At 40.5% G+C, this 20,391-nt stretch overlaps 1 protein-coding gene and 1 long non-coding RNA gene across 2 annotated transcripts in view; one reads left to right on the top strand and one right to left on the bottom strand.

The window, feature by feature from the left end:
- Positions 1-19,731, top strand: part of tm9sf4 (transmembrane 9 superfamily protein member 4) — a 46,884-nt gene extending 27,153 nt beyond the window's left edge. The window contains exons 10-18 of the mRNA XM_078236623.1: positions 100-232; positions 325-406; positions 3,980-4,055; positions 5,358-5,441; positions 8,504-8,679; positions 11,072-11,135; positions 11,652-11,771; positions 16,962-17,051; positions 17,484-19,731. Coding sequence (XP_078092749.1) covers positions 100-232; positions 325-406; positions 3,980-4,055; positions 5,358-5,441; positions 8,504-8,679; positions 11,072-11,135; positions 11,652-11,771; positions 16,962-17,051; positions 17,484-17,633 — 975 coding nt within the window. The 3' untranslated portion in view covers positions 17,634-19,731. The remainder of the gene's footprint in view (positions 1-99; positions 233-324; positions 407-3,979; positions 4,056-5,357; positions 5,442-8,503; positions 8,680-11,071; positions 11,136-11,651; positions 11,772-16,961; positions 17,052-17,483) is intronic.
- LOC144508561 (uncharacterized) lies at positions 13,450-13,680 on the bottom strand. Its single transcript, XR_013500303.1, has 2 exons — positions 13,632-13,680; positions 13,450-13,562 (listed from the first exon to the last, which is right to left on the bottom strand). It is a non-coding gene; the product is annotated as an uncharacterized LOC144508561 (long non-coding RNA).
- Positions 19,732-20,391: the final 660 nt, after the last annotated feature.

Here is a 20,391-nt window from a genome sequence, read left to right on the forward strand (position 1 = left end):
TTTGTTAAATACCGAAGGGAAGGGTGTGAACATAATGTGCAAAGTGACGTTTTTAATTGAAGATTAATCCTCTAATATTTTTAAATTCAATGCTTGTAGGAGGACACAATGGAAGAATCTGGCTGGAAACTTGTCCATGGTGATGTGTTCAGGCCACCTCAGTATCCTATGATTCTCAGCTCCCTGTTGGGGTCTGGGATACAATTGTTCTGCATGATCTTAATTGTAATCAGTGAGTATTTGCCATCATAGTTCATCCTTCAAAGTATGATAACTGGAATTTTTCAGAGTTTTTTCTGATGTTGCATATGATTTGATTTTCAGTTGTTGCCATGCTAGGAATGTTGTCACCGTCCAGCAGAGGAGCACTGATGACAACCGCTTGTTTTCTCTTCATGTTTATGGGGTATGTTAATTGAAGAAACTTTGAATATTTTTTGATATGCTGAACTCTCAAGAACTGGATTTTCCACCTTATTCGGTCTCCATGTACAAACCCTCTAGCATCATACAGGCACCAGGCAATTGTGTTCACCCTTCATCGCTACGCCTCCCTCAACCCCCCGCTTAGTCTATAGGCTTGTCATGCTTTTTACCAAAGGTAGACCCATGTTTTCCTTTCTCATCTCAAAACTTCTGGTAGGGAGGGAAAAGTATTTGACAACAGCTTTCAGCTCCTGAACATGTTCTCTAATTTTCATATTCAGTTTCCTGGTTCGGGTTGGTGTCTGATTAAAATGGACTCATCTTCAACTTTACTTGTTAAATGCAGTGCTGGCTTTTAAAAACAACTTGCCCTGGTTCCTTTTTTGGTGCCGATACCCATAATATGAGCTTGCACTTTTGTTAGATAATCAGTTCCTGGAATTGCAAGACTTGTGCTGAGATTAGTGTGTCATAAGAAAGTAGATTTGTGAAAAAGTTTTTCAACTGTGCATCTTGGTACTTGGTGCAGGGAACTAGAGTTGTAACTTGTTAAAGAAGCACAGTTCAAAGTCAGGCTTAGGCTGTACAAGTTGAGTCACATTCCACGATTGAACAATCTAGTTTATTTTTTTTGAGATGGCTATCAAGGATGGACAGGAGAATGTCTATGAATATTGTCTATGTGGACTTCTAGAAGACATTTAATAACTCTCTGCACAAGTGATTATTGGTAAAATGTAGACTGTAGAATTGCTTAGGCCATGGATTGACAATTAGTTGTGAGAGGGAGTGTGGATGCACTCTGATCAAGTTATATCTAGGGATTTGTATGTGGCCTTAACTTTTCAACATAAATATGAATAACTTGGATGAAGAAATAGAGGGTATTCGGGTACACGAGTTGAGAGAAACAGTGCACGTTGTGTAGAAGGATGAAGGAAGTTCCAAAGGGACGTGGAAAGATTCAGTATGTGGACAAAACTGTAGCAGATGGAACTCATTGAAAGAAAATGTGTTGATCCCATTTGGATCTATGAAAGATGAATCAGAATATTTTCTTATTGATACGGGACTGGAGAAGTAAAGGGATTTAATTATTCCAGGAATATACAGAGCTGGTGCTCAGGTACAAAGGGTAATCCAAAAAGCTAAACAAGCGTTGGCCATGGGAATTATCTTTTGGTTGTACAGAAACTTAGATAGAACTCATGGAGGACTGTGTTCATTTCTCGAGACTACACCTAAAGGTGGAATATGATTCCTTCCTGAATGGGGGTCAGTGCAGATATATCAAACTTATAGTGGGGCTTGAAGAGTTAAATTAACAAAGTAAGTTGTGTAAACTTGGTTTGTATTACCTGGAGTTTAGAAAGTTGAGGAGCAATCTAATGAAAGTGTTTAAAATAGTGAAAATATTTGATAGAGTCGGTATGGAAAAACTTTTGTAGGTAGTCCAGAATAATTGGGAAAAACCCTAAAAAATAGACCTCGGCCGTTCAGGGGTGAAATCAGAAAACACTTTTTCCCCATGCAATTGAAATGTGGAATTTTCTCCCTAAAAAGCTGTGGATTCTGGATCAATTAAAATGGTCAAGAATGAGAGTGATAAATTGTTCGATAAGAGTATCAAGGTATAGATCAAAGGTAGTTAGATGGAGTTAATTTTCAAATCAGCAATGAGGTAATTTAGTGGCAGACAAGGCACAAAGCTGAATGGCCTACTTACGTTTCGATGACCTTAGCCATTGGCCCTCTTTGATGTTGTTCCTGCAAATAATAAAAGAAGTAAATTTGAATATGAATTGTAGATATTTAATTCCTAACGAAACACTGCAAGATTAATTTTGCTATTTTACATGCAAACTAAGAATCTGCTGTGACATTGTCCATAATTATCTGAAGACCTATCTTGCGGCAGAAGAATTGAACTAAAATATGTGATATTCAACACTACCGTACGTCCCTTTCAAATTTGTAGCTATGAAATAATTAAACAGTCAGTAATAAAATGTGCACTCAAGTTATTGGATAATGTTTTAAAGAGAGAAGGGCTGATATTTTTCTGAAGCGTATAATCGAGAATAAAGCCAGTCGTAGGGCTTTATCTTGCTGTAATCCTTTAAATATATTTTAGAAAAGTTCAATTCTTAATGACTATTCCTTCCCCTATATGTGCTAGGAAGTAAAGAGCACCTATATGTGTAAAATGCTAAGTAAAATAGAAAATATATATATATATATATATGTGTGTGTGTGGAATTCTGACAATGTTGCAGTAGAATCCATAAATTATTTTGAAGAGAATTAAGCATACTGTAATCTCTTCAGTCTGAATGATCAGGACAAAGTCGCCAGAACCAACTGACTTAAGAACAGTTTCTTCCCTGCTGCCATCAGACTTTTGAATGGACCCACCTCATATTAAGTTGATCTTTCTTTACACCCTTGCTATAACTGTAACACCACATTCTGCACCCTCTCCTTTCCTTCTCTATGAATAGTATGCTTTTGACTGTATAGCACGCAAGAAACAATACTTTTCACTGTATACTAATACGTGTGACAATAAATCAAATCAAAGTCATTTCTGGATTTCAGAATTTTATGGCTTATAGAATGATGTTAGAATGCCTAACCACAAATGTGTGAATCAGAAAATGCTGTAGATATATAAGTATTTACCTGAAACATAAAACAGTGATTAAAAACATTATAAGGCAGTAATAAAAAATTATTTTACTTACCCAAATACAGTATCATCCATGTTTCCATTCCCAAGTACTGAACTAAAATGATGTCAGTGACTTTGAGGGCACAGATGGGTCTGCTCAACCAACATTTCTGAGCAATAAATTTCTGGATTGGAGAGATTACAGTGAAGTTGCTTGAAAACGCATATTAAAGAATGGGAAGTGAGTGAGATTAGAGAAGATGGTTCATGAAGAGAAAAGTATTGGCACAGAGTTGATTAATCAAATGTCATGTTTTTGTGTCATGGCATTCTGATTCTATTCTTTCAAAAACCCAGAACAGTTAACGAATTAATTGCTTTCAGGAAATGGCTTTAATTGGCCATCTCTCGAGACAGTGCAATTTTTAATAGTCATGTACTGTAAGACCCAGTCTTGAAAGTTGAGATTGTATTTTAAATAATAACCCATCAATGCCGTCTTGTGGAAAGTGCAAATGCAACTTTTAACACAGGTCTGCTTTCACCTATTAAAACGAAAGTTAAAGACTTAAAAGGGTATTTTCATTGGTATAAAAAAAATCAACAACTTACAGACTGTGCAGATGATTTATTCCAACCTAATCATGTGTTGCGGAATGCTCAGCAGATTTGGAAGTGTTAGTACTGATGTACAAGCGTGTTAATTAAAGATGGTATTGCTGAGATCTTGTTCGAGCTCCTCGTGCAAACCATTGGGAGGTATCTGCTTATTTGAATTCTGCAATGAGGTATTCGAAACATGAAGAGGAATAACATGTATTTACTAAACAGTGTACCTCGAAGCTTATCCAGTCAGTCTTAGGAAATGTGTTTTCTTTTCAGATTGTTTGGTGGTTATTTCGCAGGCCGTTTGTACCGCACTCTCAAAGGCCACCGATGGAGGAAAGGTGCTTTTTGTGTAAGTACATCACATTATACAGTTTCATTAGGACAAATCTTCTGAATAGTTTTGGAACATGCTGGGTACTCGGGTAAATATTTGCTCGTCCCATGTAAAATAGCCTTTAAAGGATTTTTTTTTAAAACCATAGTTCAGTTCTAATTCGTTATTTATTAAAAGAATAAGGGGATAGACTTGTGAGGCTTGGTTCCTTGCTGCTCATTGAGTTCTGCAGTATATAAGACACTGTAGTCTTGATTTTCTGTTGCTAGGTCACAGCCCCTCAAATATTTCGTGCTTAATATATTATTTCACATCTTGGAGATGTTGGGCTAATTTTTTCATAGTATAGTAAGCTTTGCTTGGGGGAAATGCATGTTAGAAAAGTGTAGAGGATATTCCCATAATTTCCCGATATACAGTTTTGGTGGATAGCCTTAGAGCTACGTTTGGAAATCAGCAGTAGAGCATTTCAAAATGTAATTGAAACGTTACAAAGTTTGAAGTCATCAAATTTGTTTACAAATTAATGGTTCGCCTCTGGGCATAGCACTTTTAGTCACTCTTGCAGGTGTTCCAAGCATCATACTTGAACAAAATAATTCCTAACACATAGTTAAGAATTAGATTTCAAATGCCCCACAGATACTTTGCATCGTAACTTCCTCCTGTACTTTATATTACCCTGCTGCTTTGGGAAAGATGAAAACATAAAATCTAATTGAACTTCGGAAGAAAGGCCCACAATCCCAAAGATTGGGCAGTTAACTTATGGCGGAGCAAGCTCAAGAGGCCAAATGGCCTACTCCCGCTCCTAGAATCATAGAAACCCTACAGCACAGAAAGAGGCCATTCGGCCCATCGAGTCTGCACCGACCACAATCCAACCCAGGTCCTACCCCCATATCCCTACATATTTACCCACTAATCCCTCTAACCTACACACCTCAGGACACTAAGGGCAATTTTAGCATGGCCAATCAACCTAACCTGCACATCTTTGGACTGTGGGAGGAAACCGGAGCACCCGGAGGAAATCCACGCAGACACGAGGAGAACATGCAAACTCCACACAGCCAGTGACCCAAGCCGGGAATCGAACCCAGGTCCCTGGAGCTGTGAAGCAGCAGTGCTAACCACTGTGCTACCGTGCCGCCCTTGTTCGTATGCCCTTTTTGATCGTATGAAGTGGCAAATGTGTTCCACCATTGCAGTTGTTCTTGGTTACACTGCCTCAGAGAAATACTGGCGTTTAAAGATTTTACTGTTTAGTCTTTATTTTACTCATCAGTATTGTTTGGTTTTCTTCTTTATTTACAGACTGCTACTCTCTATCCTAGCATTGTATTTGGATTGTGTTTCGTCCTAAATTGTTTCATTTGGGGAAAACATTCATCAGGAGCTGTAAGTATTAAAATATACAAATTGTTAGTAATTAGAATTATTTATTTGTAGAATAGTTTAATGAGTCACTGTTGCAAGCCAGACCCTCGTCGCACTCGCAACACTGCTGTCTGCCGCTGTTGAAATTAGAAAGAAAATGAGTCACAATTTATTTTAAACGGCAGTGCTCAAATTTTTATTTTGTGCTTATTTTGTTTTTAATTGTGGTCAGAATAAAGGCACCGAGCTGGTAGCTGAAACCAATTCTTATTAGGGCTTCCATCTGGGTTCACATGGGCCTTGCAATGAGAGCTAACACTGGTTGTCTCCTTGGTCCAGGTGCTGCTTTGGATGCAGTAACGTTGGATTGTCTTTAGCAGTAATAGCAGTCTTAATTATGGAGAACTGGTTGGGACCATACCCAGTACAAAGGAAGATGGTTGTGGTTGCTAAAGGTCAATCATCTCAAAGGTCAAGTTCCTCAGTGTCTTAGAACCAACCATCTTCAGCTGCTCCATCAATGACCTTCCCTCCATCTTAAAGTCAGAAGTGGGAATGTTTGCTGCTGATTTCAGTGTTCAGCACCACCTCAGATGCTGAAGCAGTCTGTGTCCATTTGCAGCAAGACCTGGACAATATCTAGGCTTGGGCTGATAAATGGCAAGTTGCGTTCACTCCACCCAAGTGCCACGTAGCGATCATCTCCAACAATAGAGAATCTAACCATCTCTCCTTGATAACTCATGGTATTAGCATTGCTGAATCCCCAGTGGGAGTTACCATTGATCAGAAGCTAAACTGGACCAGCCATATAAATACCATGGCTACAAGAGCAGGTCAGAGGATGGGAATTTCACAGTTACACAACTTCTGATTTCCCAAAGTCAGTCCAGCATCTACAAGGCACAGGTCAGCAATGTGATGGAATACTTTCCACCTGCCTGAATAAGTGCCACATCAAACTTAAGAGGCTCAAGACCATCCAGAACAAAGCTGCTAGCTTGATTGGCACCTCATCCACCACCTTAAACATTTATCCCTTGACCACTGATGCATAGTGGCAGTAGTGCGTGCCATCTGCAAGATGCAGTGCAGGAACTTACCAAGGCTCCTTCAACAGCACCTTCCAAGCTTGCGACCTCCACCAGCTGGAAGGACAAAGGCAGCAAATGCAAGAGAGCACCACACCTGCATGGGAACACTACTACCTGTAAGTTCTCCTCCAAGCCCACACCATCCTGATTTGGGGACTATATTGGTGTTCCTTCACTGTCACTGGATCTAAATCCTGGAACTCCCTACAGCAGTTCAAGAAGGTGGCTCATTACAACCTTCTCAAGGGCCATTAGGGATGAACAATAAATGCTGGCCTAGCAGCAACGGTTACTACTTGTAAATGAATAAATAAAAAATGTGGATTCTTTTTGCAACCTTAAACTAGGCATTTGAGTATTGATTTTATATTTCAATATTTGAATGTGGTCAGGGCATATAGCTGTTGCAGTATCCAGTGCCTTCAGCTGTTTCTTGATATCATGTGGAGTAATTTAAATTAGCTAAAGACTAGTGTCTCTGATGGAGAGCACCTTCAGAGGAGACCAAGATGGATCATCCATTCGGCTCTTTGGACTGAAGATTGTAGAAAATGCTTTAACCTTTTGCATTGATGTGCTGGGCTCCACCACCCTTGTAGATGGGAAAGTGTGTGGAACCGCATCCATTTGTTAGTTGTTTAATTCCACCATTCGCAACTGAATGTTACAGGACTGCAGAGCTTAGATCAGATCTGTTGGTTGTGGCATTGTTTAGCTCTGTCTGTTGCGTGCTTTTTCTTCTGTGTGACATGCAAGTAATTCCATGTTGTAGCTTCCCCACATTCGCATCTCATTTTTAGATATGCCTGGCTTTGGTCCTGACGTGCCCTCCTGCACTTTTCATTGAACCAGGTTTGATTCCCTGGCTTGATGATGATAGTGTGGGGAAATACCAGGCCATGAGGTTACAGATTGTGATTGAATACAATTCTGCTGCTGCTGATGACCCACAGCACCTCATGGATGCCCAGTTTTGAGCTGCTAGATCTTTTCAAGATCTATCCAGTTTTGCGCAGTGGCAATGTCACAAAATGCAACCGTACCTTCAATGTGAAGGCGGAACACCGTCGCCGCAAGGGCTATATGGTGGTCACTCCTACCAATATTGTAAAGGACAGATACAGCTGCGACAGGTAGATTGGTCATGACAAAGTCAAGTAGGTTTTCCCTCTGGGTTCCCTCATCACCTGCCTTCATACCCAACAGCTATATCCTTTAGGACTTTGGCAATCACATGACACTTCAGTGCACTACAATACTATGTTTCTGAATGGGGTTTGTCTCTAATCTTACTCAGGTTTCTGCTTCAACTTAGTTGTGTCAACATCACAAGCTAATATCCGTATTCCACCAATATTAATCAGGAAGGATCTATGTATCCACAGTAAACAAGATACAAAAGGTGTGTTTCGTGAAAGTGGGGTGTGACCCCTGCAAAAGGCACCAGAGTGAGTCATGGCTGACACCTAAACAACAGAATTTTTAATATTAATTACCATCACCATCTGCTAAAAGAGAAAGTTAGAGGACAGATTTGTTGTACTATCTGTGAACACCAATTTGTCATTCCTGAATTCCTTTTGAAACTGAATATAATGGGACTTCTGTTCTTGACTATATGAGTAACTTAAGTATGAAATACTTCGTAACATAATACTTGTGATTTGAAAGTATTCAGAGGTGTGTACTATATAGTTAGATACAGCTTGAGTTTTTGATATGACCTTTTAACCAGTTGATTTCTTGGCAGTAGATGCAGCCCCAAAGTCACAGACTTGCTGTTGAATGTTGAAGTTAAACTTTAATGGTGAATTTCTGTAACAGAGCATAGCATTATTTTGCAAGCTAATGCTTTACATAAAGAGAACCTTACAAACCAGTTATTTTCATCTTTTGATCACAATTGAGCAACTGCTTTGATTCCCAAAGTTTTGAGAGATTTTAATGAACTTCTTAGTTAACTGTTAACGCTGTTTTTTTTTTTAACAGGTTCCCTTTCCTACAATGTTGGCCCTTCTCTGCATGTGGTTTGGTATCTCCCTCCCTTTAGTATACCTTGGCTATTATTTTGGTTTTCGAAAGCAACCATATGACAACCCTGTGCGCACCAATCAAATACCACGTCAGGTCCCTGAACAGAGATGGTACATGAACAAATTTGTTGGGTAAGTTGCGGACTATCAGTTCAGATTTAAGGTATCATGAAATTCAAGTCTGTCTTTTAACTTCCTATCATCAGAAATTATTTCATTTATCATTTTGATGCTGAAATTTTGTGGCCAAAATTTACATTGATTGAAGTTAGATCATATCCTTGCATAAAACGCAAAAACATAAAGCTTTTAGTAATCATGGTGGAGGGCATCCATTGTATTTGAGTGTGTTTGCTTGCCTTAAACCAATGCACAAATAAAACCTTACTTGCAGGGCTTCTCAAGACCACCACTGGGATAAAAAACCTTTGGTATATACACTTATAAGATATTAGCTCAATGCTGCCATGGTGGCACATTGGTTAGCACTGCTGCCTCACAGAGCCAGGGACCCGGGTTCGATGCCCGGCTTGGGTCATTGTCTATGTGGAGTTTGCACATTCTCCCCGTGTCTGCATGAGTTTTCTCCGGGTGCTCTGGTTTCCTCCCACAGTCCAAAGATGTGCGGGTTAGGTGGATTGGCCGTGCTAAATTGCCTCTTAGTGTCAGGGGGACTAGCTAGGGTATAAATTTATGGGGATAGGGTCTGGGTGGGATTGTGGTCAGTACAGACTCGATGGGCCGAATGGCTTCCTTCTGCACTGTAGAATTCTGATTTGATAGTAACATAGGAACAAGAGTAGATCATTCAGTCCCTTTAGCCTGTTCCATCATTCAATTAGATCATGGCTGCTCTATATTTCAACTCCCTTTACTTGCCATTGCCTAATAAAAGTTGATCAATTTTAGTCTTAAAAAGATAATTGTCTCAGTATTTAATTGTTCCAGTTTCATTGTCCCAGTATTCGGAGATTTTTGAGCAGTGTGTTTCAGATTTTCACTAATCCTTTGTGTGAGAAATTGCATCTCGATTTCATTTCTAAATGGTCTAGCTCTAATTTTAACCTTGTGACCCCTGGTTCTGGATTCTCTCACGTTTCTTTATGTACAGTTACTCTATTGAATGTCTTTGTCATTTTATTCATTTGGATTGGATCATTTGGATTATGTTTGTAAAGAAAACACATTATGCAACCTGTCGTCACAATTTTAATCCCAGTGTCATTCTGTTGGATCTGCTGTACCACCAAGATCATCCTCCATGAGATTTGATGCCCAAGAATGAACGCAGTGCACCTAGTGGCTTTTACCAAGGATTCATATAATTAAAACATCACTTCTTACACTTGTATTCCAACCCTTTTGAGTTAAAGGCCAACATCCCACCTCTAGACATTTAAATCCCTTTACAGCTCCACAGTTTCGAGCCCCACACACTTGCAAAAAAATCCAATTTATCTTTTTGATCCCAGTAAACCTTCTTGCACTTCCAGATGTACAGTGTCATCTGCCAGTCTTGGCCATTCAGTTATTCCATCGGGTACCCCTTTCCTGCTTTATAGCATTTTATACTTTAAAGATAGCACTGCAAAAAGTACCATTATTTGTAATTCAAACTTAGACCCATGCTGAGCTAGATCTGCTTCAGAAGGAGAGATTGTGCAGAACATATGGTCAGAACGTCAGAGGAATTCAACTCCAGATAAAGATCCTCTGCATTTGCCAGCTGCATTTCTTCAACTGTTGCAAATAGGCTCAAGTTACACCACATGTTGCAATCCTTCTGGAATTAACTTTTATTCATTCTCTGGATATGGGCTTCACTGACCAGGCTTGACATTTATTGCCTTTCCTAGGTTGCTCCAAGTAAGTGGTGGTGGTTCACATTCACAGTTTCACAATACAAATACTGGAAACACCCATCTGGTCAGTGAGCATCTGTGGAGGGAACATACATAATAATGAACAATTAGTTTGTGTGTTCTCTTCGCAGATGCTGACCTGTTGAATGTTTCTAACGTTTTCCTAATTTTGTTATAGATTTCAAACCCTTGCAGTTTTATTTTTGTTCCTAGTTACAACAGTATACTAATGTATGTGTTTCAATCATAGAATGTTAAGACTCAAACAGGATATTCACTCCAGCAAGTATTAGGTCGGTGTGTTTCTCCACATTAGTCAACTAGTCTAATGACGATCTCCTGCTTGCCCCCCCACATTTCCTTTATAATAATTGTTTTTTTTTCAAGCAGCTATCTAATTCTATTTTTAAATAGTTTAATAAGCTCTGCTTAGCAATGATTTATGACAGAGCATTCCACATCATGAATATCTATGTGTGGAAAGAAAATTGCAGCCATCACTTTCATTTTAAATTTTGCATTCTCATGTTCTTCTCTTGCCCAACGGTGCAATCAACTTAACATTACTTACTTTGTCATAATCCTGAACAATAACATAACATCAAATTGTTGTTTTTGAGTTTCTGTACCATTGCCTGATTTTTACCAACTTCTTTTTGCAGAATTCTTATGGCTGGTATCCTGCCATTTGGTGCCATGTTTATCGAGTTGTTCTTTATTTTCAGTGTAAGTGCATTCAATGTATTCTTTTTGAATCAATATTAGCTCTTGCGCTGGAGTCACCTGCTGATGCCATTTCCCTATCTTTCATATTTTATATATTTGCCCTTTTCAAATATTTATCTAATTCCTTTTTCCATGATATATTTTTATAGCTACTATTTTAATCTGTTCCAATCATTGAAGAAACTACAAATTCCGTTGGCTGTTTATGTCTGCTTGTTACCTACTGATTGAAAAAATTGATGCACCATCAAAACCATTCATAATTTAGTGATCATGTATTAAATTCCCCCTCAGTATTTACAAATCGATGTAAAACACACCTCCTGACCCAATTTTTATCTCTCAACTCTGTCTTTACAGCTTGGAAATATTGCAGCCATATATATATATTATATATAGATGTCTTTCCTAACCAGAAAATGGTGCTTTAATTAATTGGCAGCCAAAATAAATTAATAATGAAGAATTATTATTTGACAACTGTGATTTATATTAAAACTTTTTTTTTGTTTGCAGGCAATTTGGGAGAACCAGTTCTATTACCTGTTTGGATTCTTATTTTTGGTATTTATTATCCTGGTTGTGTCCTGTTCTCAAATCAGCATTGTCATGGTTTACTTCCAACTTTGTGCAGAGGTACGATCAGATATAGTTATCCGATTACATGACTGTCATAATTTTAATTTACTGCGATAAAACCTAGTTTTAAATAAGAGGGATGTTAGTAGATCCTTTCGCTTGGCATCAAGTGAAACTGCAGTCCACTATTTTAGTTTTGCAGTTTCACTTCCTTAAAAGTTTTTGGCTGCTCGCTGGGTCCATGGTTCCATGCCTCGCTACAATGCCATGTAATCTAAGTGCTCATTATTTATTTATGGGTTTTAATGGAGAATAACATGTTATGGGTCTGGAGTGTTATCACTATCCTGTCTGTGTCTAGTGTTACTCATCTACTTTCAGCAGAAACAGTTGTAGTTGGGACTATTTTCCCTTTCCTAAACTGAAAAGTCAGTCACAAATGTAAAGCAATTATTTAGATCAGCTAACTTGGTGCAGACAAGGAACTGATCAATCAACTATACAGTTCAATTACTTGCTGGATAAACTCAGCAGTGGGGACCTCATCTACAATTAATTACTAATAGATAAATGTGAATGAATCATTTATAATCGCATTTTTAATGTGGCAAGCGGGCATCTGATTTGTAGAATAACTTAGCTGAGTAAGTTATTATTGTGGCTTAAAGCAGGGACCAGCTAAAGAGATTAATTAGATTTGCTTTAGAGAGGGTACAGAAAAGATTTACCAAGATGTTGCCTGGTATGGAGGGCATTAGCTATGAGGAGAGGTTGGAAAAGCATGGTTTGTTCTCACTGGAACGACGGAGCTTGAGGAGCGACCTGATAGAAGTCTACAAGATTGAGGGGCGTGGATAGTTGGAAGCTTTTTCCCAGGGTGGAAGAGTCAATTACTAGGGGACAGAGGTTTAAAGGAGATGTACGAGGCAAGTTTTTTTAACACAGGGTGGTGGGTGCCTGGAACTCGCTGCCAGGGGAGGTAGGGAGGTAGTGGAAGCGGATACGACAGTGACTTTTAAGGGGCATCTGGACAAATACAGGATGGGAATAGAAGGACATGGTCCCCAGATGGTTAGGGGGTTTTAATTCAGATGGGCAACATGATTGGTGCAGGCTTGGAGGGCCTGTTCCCTGTGCTGTAATTTTCCTTGTTCTTTCCTTCATTGGCATTTTTTGCTTTTCTTAAAACCTTTATATTGTTTCTCCCATCTCCCCATATCTCCACCATTGGCTACGGCCCACTGGTAGTTTGCCGAAGTGACCATTGTTTTTGAGAGTCAAAACAGTAAGTTTGGCAGGCTGGAGTGTAGGAGTTATCATGGTGACCCCGATTCTGCCCTCATACAAAATTTATGTGTGAAACATATCATCACTTCCCTATTTACCTGTTCGGCCCCTACCTCACACCCCCCCCCCCCCCCCCCCGCCACTCCCAACCCAGAGGCTGAGGCCAATTGCACCTTTATTGAAATCAGATTCTCCATTCCCTGGGTTCAAACCTGGGACTTTCTTGGTCTGTATAGTAAATTCGATAATGTGGAGTGAGGCACACTTTGTCCCAGTGAAAAAAGACTTGGTTAGATACAGCATTAGAGTAATGGCAGCTGCCTTTGCTGAAACTGAAAGAAGTGTGAATGTCAGACTTGACTGTCATTTGTTTCATACTCAATTCAGCATTGGTAGAATACTCCTGAGGTGGATTCAGATTTCTTTTGACAAAATGTTTAGAACAAAGAACAATACAGCACAGGAACAGGCCCTTCGGCCCTCCAAGCCCACGCCGCTCCCCGGTCCAGGATTGAATCCTGAATCCAGGATCCCCTCCCAATTTTCCAGCCTATCTACATACTAATATCCTATCCACCGAGCTGTCCCTCACAGCTACGATGCTTTGTTCATCACAACCTATTAGCTCACCCCCACCCCCCCATTCCAGACCATGTGATCTCCAGGGAGAGGCGAAAACTCAGAGTGAAAACCCCAGGGCCAATATGGGGAAAATAAATCTGGGAAATTCCTCTCCGACCCCCTGAGGCGATCGAAACAAGTCCAGGAGATCACACTGGCCCTGATCGGAAAATGCTTCCCAACCCGATTCATTTCCACTTCCACGAACACCATATGAATTCCCTGCCCCCGAGACAGGTTCCCAACTATCCGCAGTCTCGCTCTGTACTGGCACCAACAAGTTGATCATAGAATGAAGCCTTGAAACGAGAAACAAAGAACAATTAGCCCGCGTCACTCCCTGGTCCAAACTAAACCACTCTTTTGTATCCCTCCATTCCCACTCCGTTCATATAGCTGTCTAGATAAGTCTTAAACGTTCCCAGTGTGTCCGCCTCCACCACCTTGCCCGGCAACACATTCCAGGCCCCCACGACCCTCTGTGTAAAATATGTCCTTCTGATATCTGTGTTAAACCTCCCCCCCTTCACCTTGAACCTATGACCCCTCGTGAACGTCACCACCGACCCGGGGAAAAGCTTCCCACCGTTCACCCTATCTATGCCTTTCATAATTTTATACACCTCTATTAAGTCTCCCCTCATCCTCCGCCTTTCCAAGGAGAACAACCCCAGTTTCCCCAATCTCTCCTCATAACCAAGCCCCTCCATACCAGGCAACATCCTGGTAAACCTCCTCTGTACTCTCTCCAAAGCCTCCACGTCCTTCTGGTAGTGTGGCGACCAGAACTGGACGCAGTATTCCAAATGCGGCCGAACCAACGTTCTATACATCTGCAACATCAGACCCCAACTTTTATACTCTATGCCCCGTCCTATAAAGGCAAGCATGCCATATGCCTTCTTCACCACCTTCTCCACCTGTGACGTCACCTTCAAAGATCTGTGGACTTGCACACCCAGGTCCCTCTGCGTCTCTACACCCTTTATGGTTCTTCCATTTATCGTGTAGCTCCTCCCTACATTATTCCCACCAAAATGCATCACTTCGCATTTATCAGGATTGAACTCCATCTGCCATTTCCTTGCCCAAATTTCCAGCCTATCTATATCCTTCTGTAGCCTCTGACAATGTTCCTCACTATCTGCAAGTCCTGCCAGTTTTGTGTCGTCCGCAAACTTACTGATCACCCCAGTTACTCCTTCTTCCAGATCATTTATATAAATCACAAACAGCAGAGGTCCCAATACAGAGCCCTGCGGTACACCACTAGTCACAGGCCTCCAGCCGGAAAAAGACCCTTCCACTACCACCCTCTGTCTTCTATGACCAAGCCAGTTCTCCACCCATCTAGCCACCTCCCCCTTTATCCCATGAGATCCAACCTTTTTCACTCGCCTACCATGAGGGACTTTGTCAAACGCTTTACTAAAGTCCATATAGACAACATCCACGGCCCTTCCTTCGTCAACCATTTTGGTCACTTCTTCAAAAAACACCACCAGGTTAGTGAGGCATGACCTCCCTCTCTCAAAACCATGCTGACTATCGTTAATGAGTTTATTCCTTTCTAAATGCGCATACATCCTATCTCTAAGAATCTTCTCCAACAACTTCCCCACCACGGACGTCAAGCTCACCGGCCTATAATTACCCGGGTTATCCTTCCTACCCTTCTTAAATAACGGGACCACATTGGCTATCCTCCAATCCTCTGGGACCTCACCTGCGTCCAGTGACGAGACAAAGATTTGCGTCAGAGGCCCAACGATTTCACCTCTCGTCTCCCTGAGCAGCCTTGGATAGATTCCATCAGGCCCTGGGGATTTGTCAGTATTTATATTCTCTAACAAACCTAACACTTCCTCCTTTGTAATGGAGATTTTCTCCAACGGTTCAACACTCCCCTCAGAGACACTCCCAGTTAACACATCCCTCTCCTTTGTGAATACCGACGCAAAGTATTCATTTAGGATCTCCCCTACTTCTTTGGGCTCCAAGCATAAGTCCCCACTTTTGTCCCTGAGAGGTCCGATTTTTTCCCTAACAACCCTTTTGTTCCTAACGTATGAATAAAATGCCTTGGGATTCTCCTTAATCCTGTCTGCCAAGAACATGTCGTGACCCCTTTTTGCTCTTCTAATTCCCCGTTTGAGTACTTTCCTACTTTCTTTGTACTCCTCCAGAGCTCCCTCCGTTTTTAGCTGCTTGGACCTAACATACGCCTCTCTTTTCTTTTTGACCAGTCCCTCAATTTCCCTGGTTATCCACGGTTCTCTAATCCTACCCTTCCTATCCTTCTTTTTTACAGGCACATGCTTGTCCTGTAGCCCTAACAACCGTTCCTTAAAAGACTGCCACATACCAGATGTGGATTTACCCTCAAACAGCCTCCCAATCAAGAGCTGCCAATTTCTGCCTGATCCCAATAAAGTTAGCCTTCCCCCAATCCAACACCTTACCCTTGGGACACCACTCATCCTTTTCCATCACTATCCTAAAGCTAACAGAATTGTGGTCACTATTTGCCACATGTTCCCCTACCAAAACTTTGAAGACCTGACCGGGCTCATTCCCCAGTACCAGGTCCAGTATAGCCCCCTCTCTAGTCGGGCTGTCTACATATTGTTCCAACGAACCCTCCTGTACACATTTTACAAATTCTTCTCCATCCAGAGTCCCTGCCCTCAGCGATTTCCAGTCTATACCAGGGAAATTGAAGTCTCCCACTACAACAACCCTATTTTTCCTGCACCTATCCAGTATCTCCTGACATATCCATTCTTCCACTTCCCTTGGGCTGTTGGGGGGCCTGTAGTACACCCCCAACATAGTGACTGCGCCTTTCCTGTTTCTAAGCTCCACCCAGAGTGACTCGTTACACGACCCCTCTGAATTGTCCTCCCTCTGCACCGCTGTAATGTGCTCTCCAACTAATACCGCTACTCCCCCACCTCTTTTGGCCCCTCCTCTGTCTCGCCTAAAACACTTGTATCCTGGAATATTCAGCTGCCAGTCCTGTCCCTCTTTCAACCAAGTTTCTGTCACCGCAACCACATCCAAATTCCTCGTGCGCATTAAGGCCCCAAGTTCGTCTGTCTTACCTGCTATGCTCCTTGCATTGAAGTATAAGCACTCCAGACCTCCAGGCTCAGTGAGGTCGTCCTCCCCCAGAGTGCTCTTCTTCTTTGCCAGCCTTGTCCCAGCCCCAAGCTCGTCCCCAGCCTCCACACTTATAGACCTATTTAGTTGAGAAAGTCTTGGGATGTATTAAAAAAAACTTGAAATTTTTGTTTTAGTTCTAATGAAAACATTAACCTCTTTCTTTTGGCATTTCAGGATTATCGATGGTGGTGGAGAACATTCATGGTGTCTGGCGGATCAGCATTTTATGTGCTTGTTTATGCCATATTTTATTTTGTTAATAAGGTACGAATGACAAATTAAAACTTGATTCAGTTCTACTTTTAATTTTAACATTATGAATTTGTTAATCTACAGTTTCAGGATATACATTTTGAAAACTTTATTTTTCAGCACTGCAATTCAAAACTGTTCATTTAATCGGGGTGGCACAGCGCCAGGGACCCTGGGTTGGATTCCTGGCTTGGGTCACTGCCTGTGCCGAGTCTGCACGTTATCCCCGTGTCTGTGTGGGTTCCCTCCAGGTGCTCCAGTTTCCTTCCACAGACCAAAGAATATGCTGGTTAGGTGCATTGGCCATGCTAAATTCTCCCTCGGTGTACCAGCACAGGCGCCAGAGTGTGGCGACTAGTGAATTTTCACAGTAACTCCATTGTACTGTTAATGTAAGCCTACTTGTGAGACAAAAACTTAAAACAACTTTTTATTCTTTTCTAGCTGGATATTGTGGAATTCATCCCATCATTATTGTATTTTGGCTACACAACTCTGATGGTGCTTTCTTTCTGGCTGCTAACTGGAACGATTGGATTCTATGCTGCATACATGTTCATACGAAAAATCTATGCTGCTGTAAAAATAGACTGAAAAGACCAGCGCCACACTTGGAGTTCATGTATACGATGGGCCATCTAACTATAATGTTAATGGACATGTTGGCAAGCACCTCTTGATTCCGAAGAATATAATTTTGAAAAATTCCTTCAATTTAGGTATAATTGCACAATGTTCACTTTCGGAGCGATAAGGCAACAATATTGGGGGTCTTAAAAGGAAGTTTTTATATGCCAGTTTTGTTTTGAAAATAAATGCCCTTTTTTTTTGGAGAACAAAATATTCTGGATGCTACTTAAGCATTAATTATAGAAAACATTGATATTCATCCCCACCTTTGTTCCAGTATGTGTCATTGTGAGCATTCTACATAAAGAATTAAACTAGCTTTTGCCTACTTTATCACTGAGTGTTATTGTGCTGGACACTTTAAAAAAAAAATCTATTACTGGAAATATTTGTTGCCTCTTAAACAGTTGTATCTTAAAAGTTCAACCATTTGCAGTTAAGTCTGATATGGAAATTTTGATGTACAAATGCAACTATCAGATGTGAAGCCAGAGCCAATTCACAAAGGTCCATAGAAAGTCTATTGAGTGCCATTGATCAGTGAAATTCATTAATTGTACTTTCTATGCAGCTCCACTAAGCAGGAAAAAAATGTTCTTTTTAACAAGAGGTAGAGAATACTGGTAGCTGAAGAAGCAGCAGAGTGACCTACTTAAGTATATCTATAAACAGACAATGCCCATTCTATTTGAGTACTTTGAAGAAAGCTGACTTGCTCACAGAGAGGAATGACATGGGAATATGACGCCGAGGATTTGGCTGAGAGTTCTGATCGATGGATTTCCCACTCACTCCTAACATTTTCACAGTCAGTTGAAGAGTACCATGTCTGAACACATATGTTATTATAATCACAGTTGGGCCAAACAACTGAAGTGGACTATACACCAAAAAGCTGATTACAATTATTGTTCAGATGTAAATAAAGCAAGTTTTTTAAAATGTTTCTTTTTGAAGTAATTAAGTAAAAACCACGTAAACAGGACCCTTAGAATGGAAGCCTTTAAATCACTATAGGTGCAGATTCAAACCTGCTGCAGATTTGTGGGTTTGAAAATTCAAAAGTGTGGTTTATTAAGAGTTTGAAATCGCCTGTACTGTACTGACTAATGTTTTGGTTTGGACCTCAATTTACTGAGGCTGTTGTGCATTTTTAGATAATATATGTAGGCATAGCTGCAAAAATTCAGTAGAAGTATTAAAGTATTACCAAAGGCCTGACCGAATTTATATTGTTTATCACTTCCTTGATGGTTTATGTGATGGCTCATAAATAAAGCACTGAAGAGCTGCATTCAGAACAAACATGTTGCACTTTGTTGTCTGTATGCAGTGCATGTGCAATACAGATAGAGCAGTTTGTTCTTTATTTTAAATACTTAAGAGCTCTATAATCTAAACTGGCTTTTTGCATTGTGCACCTCGAGCCCTTTTCTTTTTTAAAAATTGAAGACCCAATATGCATTTTGTTTGGTCTCAAAATTTGGAAATGTAGGAAGACATCATAAACATCTTTTATTTGTATCTGGGCCTGCGGTCAAGATGGATGAGAAAATGAAGACAATAAGAAATGGAACAATTACCTAAGTGGCTGCCACCATGATTCTATTTACTAGTTTACTGATGAAGTATTACAAAATACTACACTGACTTCAATCAGTACAGACACATCTGAGTCTTTGGCTGTTCAATATATAATAAACCTGTTGATTTGCTTTTCTTGTACATTTTTCTCTAACAATAGTGGTAACATAGTCCTTGAGGGAGGGGGGAGAAGGGGTGATATGAAGTTTACTGTGATTTCAGTTTTAAGTTTTGTACATTTCTAAATATTTAAATACTTTTTTTGTAATTCTGCATTACATTCTTTTTTTCTTCTGTGGTTTCATGGGATCCATTTAATTTTTGTGTGACTTTAATGCAATGGTGTAAATAAAAGCAGTTTTGTACTTTTGCTTTTTGGTCATAGGCACTGTATGGACTGATTATGTAATTGTTTCAAAAGGCATGTTACTCTTTATATAATGTCCAGTATAAAATAAAGTGTGTAAACTTTCCTTTATACATTGTGCTGTGGTGTGTCTTGACATTGTGTAAATACTGTGATAGTAAATATCAGGGTAAAATGTTTGGATAGGCTTATGAAATTATCACTTTCTGGGTTTAGACAAAGTATACATTTCTCTAAACCTGTATCTAAGGAAGGATGTACTGGCCTTGGAAAGGGCCCAGAGGAGGTTCACAAGAATGACCATAGAAACCCTACAGTACAGAAAGAGGCCATTCGGCCCATCAAGTCTGCACTGACCACAATCCCACCCAGACCCTACTCCCATATCCCTACATATTTTACCCACTAATCCCTCTAACCTACGGCATCTCAGGACACTAAGGGGCAATTTTTTAGCATAGCCAATCAACCTAACCCGCACATCTTTGGACTGTGGGAGGAAACCGGAGCACCCGGAGAAAAAACACAGACACGAGGAGAATGTGCAAACTCCACACAGACAGTGACCCAAGCCAGGAATCGAAGCTGTGAAGCAGCAGTGCACTGTGCTACCGTGCCACCCATCCCTGGAATGAAGAGCTTGTCGTATGAGAAATGGTTGAGGACTCGGTCTGCACTCATTGAAGTTTAGAAGGTGGGGGGGGCTCTTATTGAAACTTACAGGATATTGCAAGGCCTGGACAGTGGACGTGGAAAGGATGTTTCCACTAG

The sequence above is a fragment of the Mustelus asterias genome, chromosome 20, assembly GCF_964213995.1.
Source record: "Mustelus asterias chromosome 20, sMusAst1.hap1.1, whole genome shotgun sequence".
NCBI lineage: Eukaryota > Metazoa > Chordata > Chondrichthyes > Carcharhiniformes > Triakidae > Mustelus > Mustelus asterias.